This window comes from Pygoscelis adeliae, unplaced genomic scaffold (genome assembly GCF_000699105.1).
Source record: "Pygoscelis adeliae isolate BGI_AS28 unplaced genomic scaffold, ASM69910v1 Scaffold127, whole genome shotgun sequence".
Classification (NCBI taxonomy): domain Eukaryota; kingdom Metazoa; phylum Chordata; class Aves; order Sphenisciformes; family Spheniscidae; genus Pygoscelis; species Pygoscelis adeliae.
Genome location: NW_008825208.1, coordinates 782,416 through 798,579, shown reverse-complemented (window position 1 = coordinate 798,579; position 16,164 = coordinate 782,416). Strand labels below are relative to the sequence as shown.

Below are 16,164 nucleotides of genomic sequence, written 5' to 3'. Positions count from 1 at the left end.
TTCCCTACAAGTCAGAGGTGCAAAGCAACAGGTACAGCTAGTAATGCAAAGCTGCCATCTCAGCTGCTTTGTTGTGGCCTTTTCCTAACAGGGACTGCCCACATGGACAAGGGGCTGTGCAGTGAGTGACGCAGCTCCAGCCCAGCTCTGAATGCCATGGGCTCCCCAGCACTCCCCCATCCCATTGCCCAGGATGATCACCGGGCAAGCCACAACCCTTTCTCTGCCGGAGCTGGCTGCGTCCCAGGGAGGCGTGGGGCAGCGGATGGGGTTCATGGCACTGCACGGCTGCTCCCAGCTCTTAACTGCTCACACCACCAACAGGCGGGCAGATCTTTTTGCAGAGGTTGTACGGGTCAGGTCTGAGATTTCACGACAGGGCATCTACCTGCGACCACCCCCACCACCAAAGAAAAGACGCTTGTGGTGTTTTAACACACCTCAGCAGGGAGCAGTCTGTTGGGTAAACCCAGCACTGCTGCGGGACGGGAGGAGGAGGAGGGATCCCAGAGCATTTTGGAGCAGTCCCCTCCCCAGAAATAGTCCAGAATCACTGAAGAGAGATAGCAAGTGCAAAGCTCTCAGCCTGGCATGCCAGCCAGGACTATTTTTGTCCCCCCTCTGAAACCGGAGTCAGTGGCACCAAAGGGGAGAAACAAAGATCCTGCTGCTCAGGGATGTGCAGAAACAGAAGGGGCTAAATTTAGCCTCAAGGAACTGCGCTTCGGGCTCCCCTAGTATGAAATGGAGGCTGCTATAAACAGCGTTTTGCAAAACAGCCCACCTCCTGCCTCCATGCTGCCACCCTGACGAAGAGGGCAAGAATCTGCCTCCTGGAACACAGCTGCTCTCGCAAAAATAGGCAGAGCATCATGTGTGCCTGCACAGCCAGGCACCTTCTGGGTACTCTGCAGCAAACTGTCTGGAGAGGGCTGGCCCCCTCAGCTCTGGCTTGGTGTGGAGACCCGGAACCATTGTCCCACTGGACACACGGCTCGGCAAACTGTGCACACCATCTGGTGGGTTTTTTTTAAGAGGAAAAACAGGGCAAACTTAATTCTACCATCACACAGTAACTCCTTTTGACATCTCAGTGTCATCAAAACTTCTGGGTTTTAGTTTTAGAAAGTTTCATATCTCAGTCATGCTTTATTACAAGTTTGAACTTTAAATTAAATGGTGCATGCAAACACAGCATTATATATTGTAATACAGCATGTATGCACACACCAACCCTTACCCTGTCCAGTGGCACGGCCAAGGAGAGCACCTCCCGTGGCAAACTAGTAAATCACGCTCCGAACCACAAACGTGATGATTTATTTCCAGCTCTGCCACAACTGTGAGTATGTAATTTACCATCTCTGGCTCACAGTCAATGTAAGTAGTGTCTTCACTTCACAGCGTGTTACAAGTGAAAATATGTTTAATGTGTTTGAGATCACATCAGATTGAAACATGATTAGCTCAGACCAGAAGCTGAAAACTCAAAATGCGTGAAATACCTCCATCTCCTGTGGAGCACTGCTATTACCTGCTGTGCTAGCCAGGTGGGTAGCCAACGCTGGGCTGGGGTACGTTTGAAGTTGCTAAATTGCTCTTCCTGATAGCACTCAATTTACTCTTTTCATTTACTTCTTTCAAGGAGAACTCTTTTTTTTTTTGCTAAAAATACCACCTCAAGTTTTATTAAATGGACAGATTTAACACAAGCTCTTTCTCAGAGAGGCATGTGGATCAGTAAGGACGCAGCTTTGAGAAAGAACTCAGTTGGGAAACATGCTCACATGCGCCTATTTTCATGCGCTTCTTTTTTGATGCGGGGCAACCAGTAGTGCCAACAGTGCACAAACAGATCTTCTGCTGCAGGGGGACCATGGTACAGCAGGAGACACAACAGCAGAAAAAAGCTGCTGAGAAGCTCCTGGAACCCAGATGCAAGGACTGACCGGGCCACATCCCATGTCAGATGATATTCAGAGTGCTAATGGGAGCAGGAAAGTCCTTTGGATAATGTGACATGTCCCAGGAGAATAGGAAAAGATGCCAGGAGGAGAAGAAAGAGAAGAGGCAGAGCAAACCCCTTGCTCACAGGCCCCAGGGCCACGCAGAGCAAGGGTGCAGCAGCCACCACAGGGCATGGTGCAGGAAGACAGAAACATGCAAGCTGCAGGAGGCTGGGAAATGAGGCTGGGGTTGTCAAGAAGTGATGAAGACTAGACGGGAACTGTTGGGATCATCACAGCTGAGGGGACCTGTGGAGTTTCTCTGTACCAAGATGAAGTTCAGAGTGTAGGGATGGAGCATGAAAGGCAATGGTGGAAGACAGAGCGCAGCCTGCAGAGCTCACAGGACGACAGGGCAGAGGAGGAACAAGAGAGGACAGAAGATGAGGTCTTCCCCAGAGCTTGATACAGCTGCAGTGGGATGGGGACGGAAAGAGGCTGCACAGTGGTACAGCCTCTGTCCATCACCTAACAACATATCAGGCGGTACCCAAATCAGCAAGCACATGGACCTCTTGGGCACACCCCAGTTTATTAGCCAGCCTGGGCTGGGGCTAGACAGCAGAGAGGGCAGATCCACCACCCCAATGGTGTCAAAATGAAGTCATGCTTAGCAATGGGGGTCAGACACAACCCTTCTGCTGTGTACCCACTGTGTCTTCATCGTGACACACTCAGTGTGGCGCAAAGGATGACCATACCTCTCTTTTCACCCGTGAAAGGAACCAAGTCTTCTCTGTCTTTAACATCCTTTGCCTGCTTTTCTAGGTGTGCCATGAGTTCCTCCCTTTTGAATGGGCCAGTTGGTGGCTTTTGCGTCTGATCCCGCTGCCTGAGCCCTGCTGGCAGCAATGCGTTCTAGGCATGGAGGGGAGAAACACAGGTTATCTCTGCAGGCCACGATCCCCACCCATCAAACGCTCTCCCCTCTCCACTTTCCTCATTGCACTGTCTTTCTTCCACATTGCTTGACAATTTGCTTCTCATGTCAAAGGTTATCTCCATCCAACCCCACTGATTCCCACATCATCTAAGACACATGATCTCCTTCCCCCCTCCAGTTTCAAAGGCTGGCTCCACTACAAGATCTCCATGCTGCCAAGTGGGTTTCTCTACAACAGCAGCTCCAGCCCTTTCTCTGGGGGCTCTCAGCCATCACCTCCTGCTCCTCCTAGCCTCTTCCCACACTCTCACCATTTCTGCTGCCTCTTTGCAACAGTTGCAGTGCCAGAACCAAGCTGCTAAACTCAACCCCTCTTCTCCTCCCTATATGTGTCTGTCCGACTGCCCACATGCCCCACATGTCCCAGCAAGAATCAGTTCAGGAAAATCCCATGGCCTTTCACAGAGCAGACCAGAGAGGGGTGGTGGTCTCTTCTGCCTTTCGTGATCCATCACAAAACTACATTCAGGGTCTCACAGAGAAGGTCACTCCATTGCAGAACAAAGCCCCTGCGAACCTCAGCCCTTTTTCAAACTGCCTCCTTGTTATTCAGTCACGTTAGCCACCATGGGAAGTTGCTTTGTGCCTGACACATACGGCACGTAAGCACCTGCTTATATGTAAATATAGAACAGTCTTAATGCAGTAAGACTATTCCCAGATTTGACACTAAGCATGTTCTTTAAAGCTTTGCTGGATAGAAGTCAACATTTACTTTTTAAGACATTCAAGGTGATTTTGAACAACGCACTGATTCTCCCATGCCCGCCTAATAAAAGTAATTCATTATCATTTAAATCTGTATCAGTGAAAAGCCTGGGGAGGAAAATGACTAATAGGAAGCAATTAGACTTGGGCAACCTTGGAGGGGAACAGAGGAGAACTGTGCTAATGCACAAGCAGGGAGGCATAGGAAACAGCTTGCTTCCTCAGGCTTCATGCTGTGAGAGGTGACCATGCAATCTTTATGCTTTGACTCCTGTACTCAGGCTACACCTGTACTGACAGATGTTCGTGATTATTCTACCTTTCTGCATCTTTCACAGAATGCTGCCTGACTCTGTGTCTTCTGAGGCAGCTGTAACCAGCCCATCAGCCCATACGCTTAATGCTGGGATCTAGCCTGCCACCTCCTAATTATTTTCCTGTGTTGCAGTTAAAAATACTGATGATGCAATCTACACTGCTCATCATTTCCCCCAGAAACACTAACTGCATGTTGCAGGAACAATTTCTCACTCGGCAGTGCCCAGCCTCACCATCTAATGTTGCCGTAACCCAGAGGACTGCCAGTTGGCTCTGCACATCCCCTGCTAGGGCCACAGGACAACGTTGCCTCCAACAAGTTTTCATTGCTTGGCTCTAGCAGGCCCAGTGTTTGCATATGCACAGCTCCTACTGATGCTGGGAGGTTGCTAAAAAGCAATTGTTCCATTTTGCAAAACTCTGGGATTTGGATTTCTGCCTAAACGGAGGAAAATACAGACCATTTGAAGTTTGCTACGAAAAAAAACCCAAACAACCCACAAACCCCTACACATTCCCTCCAAGGTGGCCCGATCAGAAGCAGAGATCCAGTTTCTGCAGGTTTACTGCCCTGCACCAGCACTGGCTCACATCGGTGCTGCAAATCACAGTGCTTGTCACACCGGAGCACGCACACCAGGGCAAGGGCAGGGGATTATCGCAGAAACAAAGTTCCACATGTAGCCCGCGCTTGTGATGGGAAAACTGCTTCTGCTCATCTGTGGACAGTCTCTTCCATCCTTGCACTGAGTACAGGCTCTGCAAAGGATCCCACTTAAATACAGATTACTAATGCAGCCCATTCCCCCACAACTACTGAGATTTACCATCTAGCAAATCTCATGTAAAAATGACTTACATCAGGATCCAGCTCCTCCAGTTCATTCTCTAACTTCCTGAGCTCCTCCTCTGTCAGGGCTCCAAGGATCTTGTCTTCATCCAGGTCTCGATATTTTTCTAGCTCCTTTCTGTAAGACATCTTGGAGGAGTCTCGTGAATTTCACTTTTATGCCGAAACAGGACCTGAAATGAAAATAAGAAGTGTAATTCTGAATACATGAAACATGACGCTGCAGCCTGGCTGGTCGGGAAATGCTGAATACCACAGAGTTGCAGAATATTTATGCTTAAAGCATAGCTGACTTCAAAGCCAGGTCAGATTGCTCAGGGCCCCCCTGTCCATATCCTACATGCAAGTAACGGCCCATGGTCATGAGAGCGGCAGAACTTCAGTAGCACATTGCCCCATCACAGACTTACAGGGCAGCACTGAGGAAGTACTTTGGACAGGATGGTGGCTAGAGATGTCTTTCTCCAAGCTGTTCTCGATGTTTCCTAGGCATTTATTTCCTTGAAGGAACAATAAACCACAAATCATAAAGTCTGCAGCTCTCATGCCCTTTGTAAGGGCCCCCAGTAACACCTCCCTGCACATGGCAGTCCAGATAACGTTGTCACCAGGTGGGAAAACAGATTTGTAGCATCACTGAGTCCCTCTGAGCCCTGCAAACCTCCACGAGGCTGCAGTGCGCAGCACTCCTTCCTGTGTTTTAAAGCCACAAGTTGATCAGGAAGTATTATCCACTCGTGTTCAGAAGGCTGCCAGTTAAACGTGCTGTTTAGTGACCCTTCTTCCCTGAGACAACACGTGTTTGCACTGCTGCAAGCTAAGCAGCTGACCTGAGTGTTACTGCACGTCTAAACCAACCCTTCAAGAAGAGAAGTGGGAGTAACGTACTAAATGACCTATCCGGATAATCCCTGCTGACCCAGGGGGTTGTCCCATGTCTCCTAATATAAAATGCCATACACAATCACACGCACATAACTGGACCTCTGCCAGCTCTAAAAGACTGTAGTAGGCCTTCTACAAAGGTCAACTTGTTTAAAATATGCAGGTGGGTTAAAAATACACTCACTACAACACACAAGAGTGTATCCAACTCTGCTTTTTTGCCCAAAGTGTCCTTCTGTTCCATAGCACTGTCTGTATATTTACATATTTTGGCTCAATTTTTGCAGAGAATATTGAACTCTAGATAATTTAAAGCAACTTTTCCTACAGTTTAAAAAAAAGTGTTGCTATTCTCTCAAGTGGCATTTACATTAAAGTAACAGCAAGGCCTATGCATTTTTCAAGGAGCCAAACATCTTTTGAGTTTCTATAAATGGTCTCTTTTCAGCTTCTGCGGAGCGTCAGAGCCCTATCCCGAGTCACATTTCTCCAGCTTTGCTCATCCTCTCAGGGCAGATCATGCTCTTATGATTGCTCTTCATTAGTGGAGAAGTCTCTTTATACAACTTGCAATGCAGCTGCTGTTTCAGATAGGAAAATTATCTTTAGCTTGGTCACAAAAGGGCACATTAACGCACGCATGGCTCAACAGCAAGCCCTTAAATTTAGAGCCGTCATCTGGTCAGACGTTTGGTTTCCCACTGCTGTGATGGCAGTTCCTGCATCACTCGCATTCCTGTCACTCGCCACTTAGGAGGTGGAGCGCCAGGAGACGGTGCCTTCTTGATAGGAGGAACAGCCTCCCATGCTCCCACAGCCGGGAGCTGAGAGGCTGAAAACCAGCTTTTCGGCGGGCTGGTTTGCTCTGTACAGTGACAGTCAACCTGCAGGCACTAGGGTCGAGGGCAGTGGGAGGGTGAAGGAGGAAGCATGGGCTATGGGGCTTGGTGGGTTTGGCTAAGCAAGGCGGTGGGGACCCCAGCACTCCTGCACTTTACCAATCCCCTGCAGCAGTCAGTGCAAGGCACCTCGAGACGCAAGACTGATGTGCGGCAGCCACGCAACTGTGCACCGGTCAGGCTACGAGCCATGTCCAGCAGCTCAGCCCCAGCAAGGCTGCCCTTCTGGTCGGCGTAGAAAAAAGCAGAGCCTTTATCACAATTATCCATGAACAAATGCTTGTCGTTACAGCAATTATTATTACTCTGATGCAGGAGATCCTAGAAAAGCAGCCTGGACCCGGATCTGGAGATGTGCTGTGCCACTGCGACCTTAGAGAAGTACATGAACTATGACTAGTTTGTATTTCATATTCAATTTTTAGTTTTGACTGTTCTGCTGTGGAAGGAGCTGGAGTGAAGAGCAGGCAGGAAGGCAGAGGATAACCCACCCCAGGGTGCTAAATTCCCTGTAACGGCTTAAAATACTCACACCTACCATGGCAATCCCCACCTTGGCTATGCGGGGACGACTGCTCTCAGAGGCAGCCACAGCCCCTTCCTAGCAATCAGAGGTAGCCTGCAAGTGGCGGCTCAGCTGGGACCAGAGCGCAGCCTCTGCAGGGCTGACCTTGTCGCCTCCTGCCAGAAGGACGGAGACTGTCAGCACCGACGGGCGAAAGGCAGGACAGACGTCGGATGTCAGGGCGTACAGGCAATGCTTCTGGAAAGCGGTCCAGGTTTCAAAGCGTCTTGCAGAGATATGAAGCCGGGGCTGCATATAGCAAAGGCCTTGAGGGTTGAGGACAGGTGCAGAGCTTGCTGAAACACAGCTGAAATCCCCACAGGGAGAATTTCATTTGCTACGTACCCCAAGCAGAGTTGCTGGGAAGGGACAGTGCCCTCACAGCCTCGCTGGTGAAGCTGGACGGCGCCAACAACTCATGCAGCTCCCGTGGAGAGCGCGTCAGGAGCACTAACCGTGCCCGCAGTGGCAGGACATTTTGTACCGCTCCCTGGCCCACCAAACAAGCTGTGCAGGTTTAGCATCGCATCCTCCAGCACAGCCTCCAGGACCAGTACATTCACTGGCTGTCCCTTACCTCCACGTCCCAGGCCTTTTCTGCCCTACCTTGCTAATGAGTGCTGAGAGACAAAGCAAATAGCCCGTCTGCTGTAAACAGCAAGAGGGCATTCTACTGCCAAAAGTAAGAAAGCAGGAAAATTCTGCCTAAGCGTAATTGTTTTCATTTATACAATGTGCTGAAACACCCACCTCCACAAACAGCTCTCCTGACCTGTGCTAGGGTTCAAGCATCGTTTAACACAGGTCCCCCCAACACCTGCACTCCAAAAACATTACAATATCCTCCAACACAACTATAAGTATTATATTCAAATTTTAAATCCACACACCTCTGGACATTCAGGAAATTGTTAACCCTAATTCACCACAAATCTGCTCCATCAAATCTATTCTCAATGCCTCCCTAAGATGGCAGCTTTGATTTCTTGCTATTTTTCATTAAATCTACCAATACATTTTTCATTCAATCAACAAAGGAAGCATCACAACAAAATATATATGTAATATACAGAAGCTGCACAGGACTGACACTATTACAACTTTAAGTCCTCAAAAAATTGAAATTCATATTGACTACCAAGAGAGCAAGACATTAGGTCTTATTGTCCGAAGTATTCATCAGACACATTAGAAGGCAGCCCAAACACTTGCACTTGGTAAGTCTGAAGAGCACACGAGTTTGTATGCATGAAGACCAATAAAAAGGTTCAAGGAGAAAAATTAAATCGGATGCGAGATGAACACACAGCATAGGTCATCTACAGGGAAGACTGTTCCTATCATGAATACAGGAAAACAAAGTAAAAAAAAAAGGCAACATTTGTGATTATGAGGGGGATGGAATAGTTTGTTTCTGAAAACCTCTGAGCAAACAAATAGGTGCTGTAGAACAAGTGAAAAAGAAAAGCATCGTGTATGACACTGGAAATACTCCTTTCACTGCTTTGCACTGGTACAGCCCCCCTGCAGCACTGTGCCCTTTCTGGGGCACTGAAACCCAAGAGCAGCATCGACCTCTGCACAGGGAACCAGTGGAGACCTGGGGAAGGTGGCCCACGCGGGACCACTGTGTCCCGTCCATGGTGGAGAGCAGGGGGATGTGGTCATGCTCCTCAGGTGGGCAAGCAGGGAGGCCAGGAGCAGGGCAGCAGCTCAGGCTGCAACAGGCTGCTCGGGGAGGCTGCGGAGCAGCACAGGTACTGCTGAGTCGGAGGATCTGCAGGATCATCCCTCAATGCTCTGACAACCCCAGGAAAAAGAACAAACGAGAAATCAGAACTGGGTAAAGCGACAGAAACAGTAGCAAGCAAGACAAATTCCAAGAAAACACAAAAATGTCATAGAGAAAACACAGAGACTGATTTCCCCTGGGTGCAACATGGCATGACGGCAGTCTTGCAGCACGCTTGTGCTGGGAAGCCCAGCCTCTAACTGCACAGCCTCCCATGTGCACTAGCACGCTAACAGCAGGAAATTACGGAAAGCCCTTTTCTATTCATACGTACACGGGGAGAAAGAGCAACTAACCTCAGTGAAGATACAGGGCTTTTCGGTGATAAATTCTGTTATCAGTCCAATCCGACCCCCATTTCAGCACTTCATTGCAGGCTGCAGCACGCGGCTGTCACTTCCACGGCCACAGGGACTGCAGCACGCAGGAGGATTTGGTGCATGCCAAGTCACCAGCCACACCAAATCGCCAGCAAAAGACAGAGGGTGATGAGAGCCACAGTTGAAGAAATTAACACCCCCCCACCAGCAACTCTCAAATCTACTGGGAAACTTTTTCAGTGCTTTGAAATAAGAAAGCAGACCAAGGCTTGGTTTCTGACACAAAGAGGTGGCCAACAAGTGTCACCAGCATAGATATTGATGATTCTTGGAAAAACTGCCAAGTTTGAAGGCAGAAGTCTGTTCAGAATGAAGGCTGTTTTTAAGCAGCACTGGAGGCAGGAGTTAACCTTTTGAGGGATAGCCTGACTTGAGAACAGTTATTTGACTCATGCAGGGTTTTGATTTATGAGATTTTTTCATAGCTTAAGTATAAACCTGAGTCAAAGTTCAGAGCTATTATTTTTACTGTATAAAAATAATAAACCAATGTCAACCAACCCCTCTGTAGTTGCTACAATTTCTTTTTTCTTTTCTTTGACTTTTAGCATAACTTTAAAGATAAATGCCAGGGCTTTTTTTGAGAAACTCTACATACCTCAGGTGACCATTTCCTATAAACTCTAGAGAAGTTAAGTACTTTCTGTGCATACGCTTAGACCTCAGTGAATCACCCAGGTGTAAATCCAAGATGCATGCTGTGCAGATGGAGAGGAGCAAATCAGCTCCAGTTGGTTCCTAAATGAAGACTGTATTTTTATGTGGCTTCTCAGTCATCTGATAAACCTTAAAGCCATAAGTGAACTCTAATGACATCTCATACAGGACTCAAACCCTAATTTTTTGTCAAGCTGCACATGCGTGCAAAGGGTCTGTCAGCAGAGGTGTAATGTGGAGAAAGCCTAGGCATCTCTTTCAGCTGACAGTCAGGGAATGAAGGAGAGAGCTGGGGCATTTGCAGGGAGGTCGAGAGGAAGGGGCGGGGGGGTACCAGAAGCACCTGGAGAAGGGGGAGCCATTACACGTGGTAGAGCTGGGGCAGACACCGTGCGGATGTAGGGATGAAGGACATCTACCCACCAAAAAGCGAGTCTCTGCTGGTCTGGCAGCTCATGGGACACCTTGTGAACCTTGGGCTTGCATCCCAGCATACCTGGGTGCTGGTGTGCAAGAGCCTGACTCCACAGCCGCCCTGCTGTTTGAGTCACTGAGCACCCCAGCATCACCAGTTCCCAAGAGTTTCAAGAAGGGACCAACAATTTAGCGCCAGATCCAGTAACAACAGAGGGAAAGATGCACATCAGCTCCTTCTGAGACCACACCTAAAAACGTTGAGTCTATGCAAATTTTGCAAAACCCAGTAGCAAAGCAGAGCAGAGCACAGGAGGAGCTGGATCTGTCCCCAGTGTCACCACACAGCCTTACGCATCCAAAGTCTTGACCGCTGGGTGCCTCCTGTCACTAGTTACCCTGGTCATGAGAGAGTCAAATGCAGGTGTGCTGGAGGAATGCTCTCCTCCCAGCGCACAGGTACAAACGTCACACCTGGAGCCAGTGGTCCCTTCTCTGGCAGACACAACCAGAGCCCAGCAGTGGCCTTGCAGATGACCACGTGCCCCGTCCCTGCGGTACAGGCAGTGAGATGTCTGCCCCATTTCAAGTGAACATACTTTGTTCTCACTAAACATCAAGTCTTTGGCTTGGAGAAATGAAAGGAAGATAAATATCTAAAGCCAGTCCTTTTAAGGGAATGGTCTCCTGCATGTTTTTTGTAGATACTTTTTTAGACTGATCTCATTTTCTCAGCCAGAGAGGAAAGCACCTTTTTAACAAGCCATAAACACAGACTCAGATTACAGCATCAAGCGCTGTTGGTCTGCTTGGGCTGTGCATCACCACCTTGAATGTACAAGATGTTGAAACATCTTGTTAAAGCTACAACAGACTTCCGATAGACTGTGCACTGGACTCGCAGTCCAAGCTGCACTAGAAAGCATCTAGCTAGAAGGTCCACAGAGGTGGGTATTCCCCTCTGCTTAGCACCACTGAGGCTGTAGCTGGATGCTGCATCCAGTTTGATGTCACCCAGTAGAAGACAAGCCTTGAGAAGCTGAAGAGACTTGAGTACAGGGCCATCAGGATGGACAGGAGCCTGGGACACAGAAGATGCAAGGAGAAGCAGAGGGAACTGGACTTCTTCAGCCTGGAAAGGGGAAGGTTGCAGAGGGATCTAATTGCAGTCAGTCATCCGCTGCCTAAAGGAAAAGGATTTCTAGAGAAGATAGAACCAGGCTTTCCTCAGAGGTGCAAAGGGGAAGGACAAGGGGCAATGGGGACAAGTTGTGGCAAGAGAAATTCTAACTGGACATCAGGAGAAAACTCCTTGCCACAAGAGTGGTGCAGCCCTTGGATAGGGACCAGAGAGGTGGTGGGATCTCTAGCCTTTGATATTCGATGCTCAACTGGACAAGGCCCTGGGCAACCTGATCTAGCTCTGGGGCTAGGCCTGCTCAGAGGAGGACACTGGCCTGGGAACTTCCAGAGGTCCCTTTCCATCTGAACTTTCTGTGACTTGGTCTCACAAGAATGCACAGGTCTGTTCAACTGTCCAGGTTCTTCCTCTGAATACCAGGAGGTTACATAGGATGGGAACTGGGCTCCAAGCTGATCCCCCATATTTCACAAAAACTTGTTGGTTTTTTTGCAGTCAATTTATCCAGCTGAAGCAAAGTCCTCACTGCTGTGATTCAATTTTGAACTCTGATTCTGGTTCAACACAAGGGGGTTTAGCTGCCTTCCCCTGAAACAAACTGTTCAAACCACCATGAACTCGGACATGGCTGAAGGTCATCCTGGCTAAGTCCCTTGCTTCTGCAGCACAAGAGTGAGTCACTCAGCCTCCAGAAGACAATCATAGTATCTTGCTTTGCAGCTTTCTCATGCTGAGAAGCCCTCGTGCAGCTTGCAGAGTAGCCAAGCACCATCTTGAATGATTCTCAATAAAACAGAGCATACAAGGTAGTTGATGTCCCTGGCTCCCGCTCAGCAAGCAGTGCCCATCAGGCACATCTTCATCCCTTAGCCTTTCCACAGCAGGGCTGCGCAGTGCCAGCACATGCATGCCCTGGGTGAGAAGAGTGGACAGAGAAAATACAGGGGATGCTCCAGACAGTGAGAAGCTCTGTCATGTCAGATGCAGAAAGCAGAGCTCAGCCCACACCCTCACGGCTCTAGGGCAAGCCAGCCTTCAACTAGAAAGACTGAGCCCCTCTCAGCCTCCCTGCAAGAGGCCTATGCCTAATGAAATCCAACGGGGAATCTGCTGTTCCTTCAGGAAACTCAGACTTCTCCAAGGAAGATCTGGATTTCCTCTGGTTTGATAAAAACCTCACAACCAGCAGCCATTAACCTAAGACACACTGAAATTCGTACTTGAAAAGAAACATCTGGAAGGAGGCATTTTGGATCTATCGAAGCACACCATGACTTCTGCTTCTGTAAATGACATGCCAGCCATGTAAAACATGTAACACTATCTGGAGTTATCATCACGACCCAGAACCCTACAGCAATGAAGTTCAATATGCTGTAGACAACACTTACTGATGATGATGGCTCATTCCCATGGGGATCCTCATGCTGGAGCTGACATTCCCATCCTTCCTTGACAGCTCCACAGCAAATGGCTTGTTGTCCAAGGTCATGCACGCACTAGGGAAAGCTTCCTGTGCTTGACCAAAGTGACCTCTCCCTTCATCCACTGGTGCTGAGGGAAGTCTTACGCTGGTTGCACTCTCCTGGACCTTCCTCTCTCCTTGCGTGCCAGGAGGTGCAGCTCACCCAGTTCCTAACCCAATACTCAGAAACTGCCTTTATCTCCTGGCCCTCCTCTCCTCAACACTCCTGCAGCCTGCAAGCCACACAACTCCATACTGGCTCTTACCAAGTGGTCTTTCTTATCAGGGCCATCCAGCAAATAGCCTGGATGTTTGGTGACCAGGCAACACAACAGGGTCAAACTCTGCCAAAGCCCAAATACAAACCATCCCAGCTGTATCTCCCCTTTGCATATTTTTAAGGCACACACTTGTAAACACAGTTATGTGTTCTCCTATTTGGGGTGAGGTTCTCTCATGCACCTGGCATGCACTCAATTGCTTAATTACTAATCCCTATGAAAAGCACGTGGGCACACTTGAGTCATTAGTGACACCGTGCACTCAGTTCCTGCTCTGTAACTTGAACCCTTCCACTTGGAAACTTCACAGCCAGCACAATCTCCTCTGAAAAGGGATCCCGGGTTTCTTGCCTGAACTTCTGTTAGTCCTCAGATGGACTCCTGCTTCTCTGGCACGCTCTAATTGCAGGGAACAGCTGAATCTGATGGATGCCATGTGAGCACAGGAGCAGAAAGGCTCCTGTCTTGTACTGAGCAGTGTCTTGGACCCTTCCACAGGCGATAGCGATGTCCTGTAAAACAGAGGCCCTGTCAGACTGCCGGGAGCAAAGCACAGCGAGCTGTTAGTAACACACCTACACCTGCATGTTCCTCATCCCACCCCACCGCTAGTGCGGCTGAAGCAGATGAAGTGAAAGTGAAATGCCCCATCAAGGTGCAGCTAATAAGCCCTAGATAGGTTGATGCTTAATGAACACCAGCGCAAAATGAGTACTGTTCCAGCAGCAATGAGCATGTGGTGTATGCTGTGCACCAAATCTGAATGAGACATTTAACAGAGGTGGGATCTCACACAATCCTCCAAGGCCTGAAGAAACAAAGGTACCACCTCCAGCTGAGAAAGCTACTAAACTGCACAGTGCTGGAACGGGGCAGAAGTCTGGGGAAGCATTGCTGTAGCCTTGTTTCCATGTTTCTCCCAGGGCATCTGCTACTGGTTGCTGCCAGCCAGAGTATCCTGGGTGGGACAGACTTTGGTCTGACCCAGAATAGCCTCTGATACGTGTTTACGTCATTCACCATGAACGAGTAGGAAGAACTCCCTCCCAGGAGGATGATGCAGCTCAGACAGGGCACCAGGGAGGTGGGGTCTCCATCTTTGGGGGTTTCTAGACATAGGCCATATGAAGCAACAACCTCTCTGGCTGGGGAGAGATCTGCTGTGAGCTGGGGACTGACTAGAGAACTGCTGTGCCATCGGCAGTGCTGGGATCCTGTGACAAAAAACGTGGCTGTTTAGCAACACGGAGCCATGGAACAAAATTTTTATCTCCTGTTTCTTCTAAGAGTCTGGTAATTTTACAAAGTAAACACATTTTGACTACACGTCCCTGCCTGGAATAGAGAAGTGAAGACAGAGTCTTCCTAGCTCATGATTTGCAAATGGCTGTCAACTACAGAGGAAAAAAATCAGAAAGCCGATCCCAGCCTCCTGCCCTTCAGCTGTGCTGGGCTTTCACAAAAACTCTACATGCCTGGAAAACAGTGAAGCAGTGAATGGAAAAGTAAAACAATTCATCTGCAAACATTACATTCAGTAGCACATCACTCTGGGGAATGGAGTTACACACCTAGCAACAAGGGGACAGATGCTTCTTACGACAGGATCATTCAGGGTCTCTTGGAAAGATAAATCAAGTTATCCTTTGGGTATGAAAGTGAAACATGGACAAAGGAAACCAGTAATGAGATAGACCAGGCTGTCTCCACATCTGTTTGACTTTCCCAAATACACCAAGTAGGAGGGGAGGCAGCCACATATTCTTAATATTGTGCAAAAACCTGGAGAAAAGCCAGCAGACCATCACAGCTGAGAAACGTGTGGAGAAAAGAACAAGAGGAGTCAGGCTAGAAAACAAAGCAATGCTGAAGGGAGGGGGGGGGGCGCAGGGAAGAGCCCAGCCGGGGGGAAAACAGACCTTGAAATGAGCAGCAGTGAGCTTACGATGCAGCGTTCTTGTTGGAATACCCAAATGCACATACATTAGGGCAACAGGTACAGAGGCTGTCAAGAGACAACAGTGCAGACTCTTCCACACCACCGCAAAAGGCATTCGGCTCTGGGCACCGCGGTGCCAGCAAGACAGTGCTTGGCTTTGATGTTGCAGCCCAGCTCCTCCTTCCAAGAAGACAGAAGATGAAGGGCTCACTACCATAACCTGAAGTGAGGCTTGCATGCCCAGCAGTTTGTCCAGTATTTGCTCTATCAGCTAGTCTGAGAGAAGGTGCCACCTCTCGGCACAAATCTTGTCTCTTTGGTGAGAAATGAGGAATTCATTCTTCACTCCCGTGTGAGCTGGTAGGTCACACATGAGGAAGGGATTTTAGACACACTTAAAAATAACCTCAGCCACATGGCTGAGCACCTTTCTGGCTCAAGGCCCAATACCCAAGGAAAGATGCAAAGCAACTAGAGAGAGGACCTCTGCCTAGGGGTAGGGCAGCCTGTCCAGAAGGGGGGCAGTGGGCAACGAGTTCTGCCCAACAAACCGTCCAGGACCATTTCAAAAGCAGAAGCAGATAGATGAGCACATCAGGATGGCACGTGAGTGGGGGCAGAAGCTGTGTCCAGCTGAGTGAAGGAAAGTTATCTTTGAGATAGGCAGCGTCTTTCAAGCAAGGCAGTGACTGATTCAAGCCGGACACAGAATGGCCATGGAAAATACACCACAAGGACTCAAGGAATCTTTCCCCCCGCTAATTTCTACCTTTCCCGTACAAAAGCAGCGCAGCTTTCTATTGATCCATCTCCTGGAGAACCATTTCCTAGCAGAGCTCCCAGGATTACAGACGCAACAGCGGTAAAAAAGAACTACCAGCTCCCTTTGCGACCCGCTCAGGGCGGCGCAGGGCCCTCTCC

General features: G+C 48.9%; 1 protein-coding gene across 2 annotated transcripts in view; it reads right to left on the bottom strand.

Annotated features, from left to right (window-relative positions):
* The window catches only part of TMOD1 (tropomodulin 1), a 26,373-nt gene extending 12,699 nt beyond the window's left edge, over nucleotides 1-13,674 (bottom strand). The window contains exons 1-3 of one of the 2 annotated variants that reach the window (XM_009328934.1): nucleotides 13,656-13,674; nucleotides 4,835-4,998; nucleotides 2,708-2,864 (exon numbers count right to left, since the gene is read on the bottom strand). In XM_009328934.1, the coding sequence (XP_009327209.1) occupies nucleotides 2,708-2,864; nucleotides 4,835-4,954 (277 nt within the window). In that variant the 5' untranslated portion in view covers nucleotides 4,955-4,998; nucleotides 13,656-13,674. Of the gene's footprint in view, nucleotides 1-2,707; nucleotides 2,865-4,834; nucleotides 4,999-5,486; nucleotides 5,507-13,655 lie in introns of those variants that run through there. The other variant, XM_009328933.1, reaches the window with a different exon arrangement.
* Nucleotides 13,675-16,164: the final 2,490 nt, after the last annotated feature.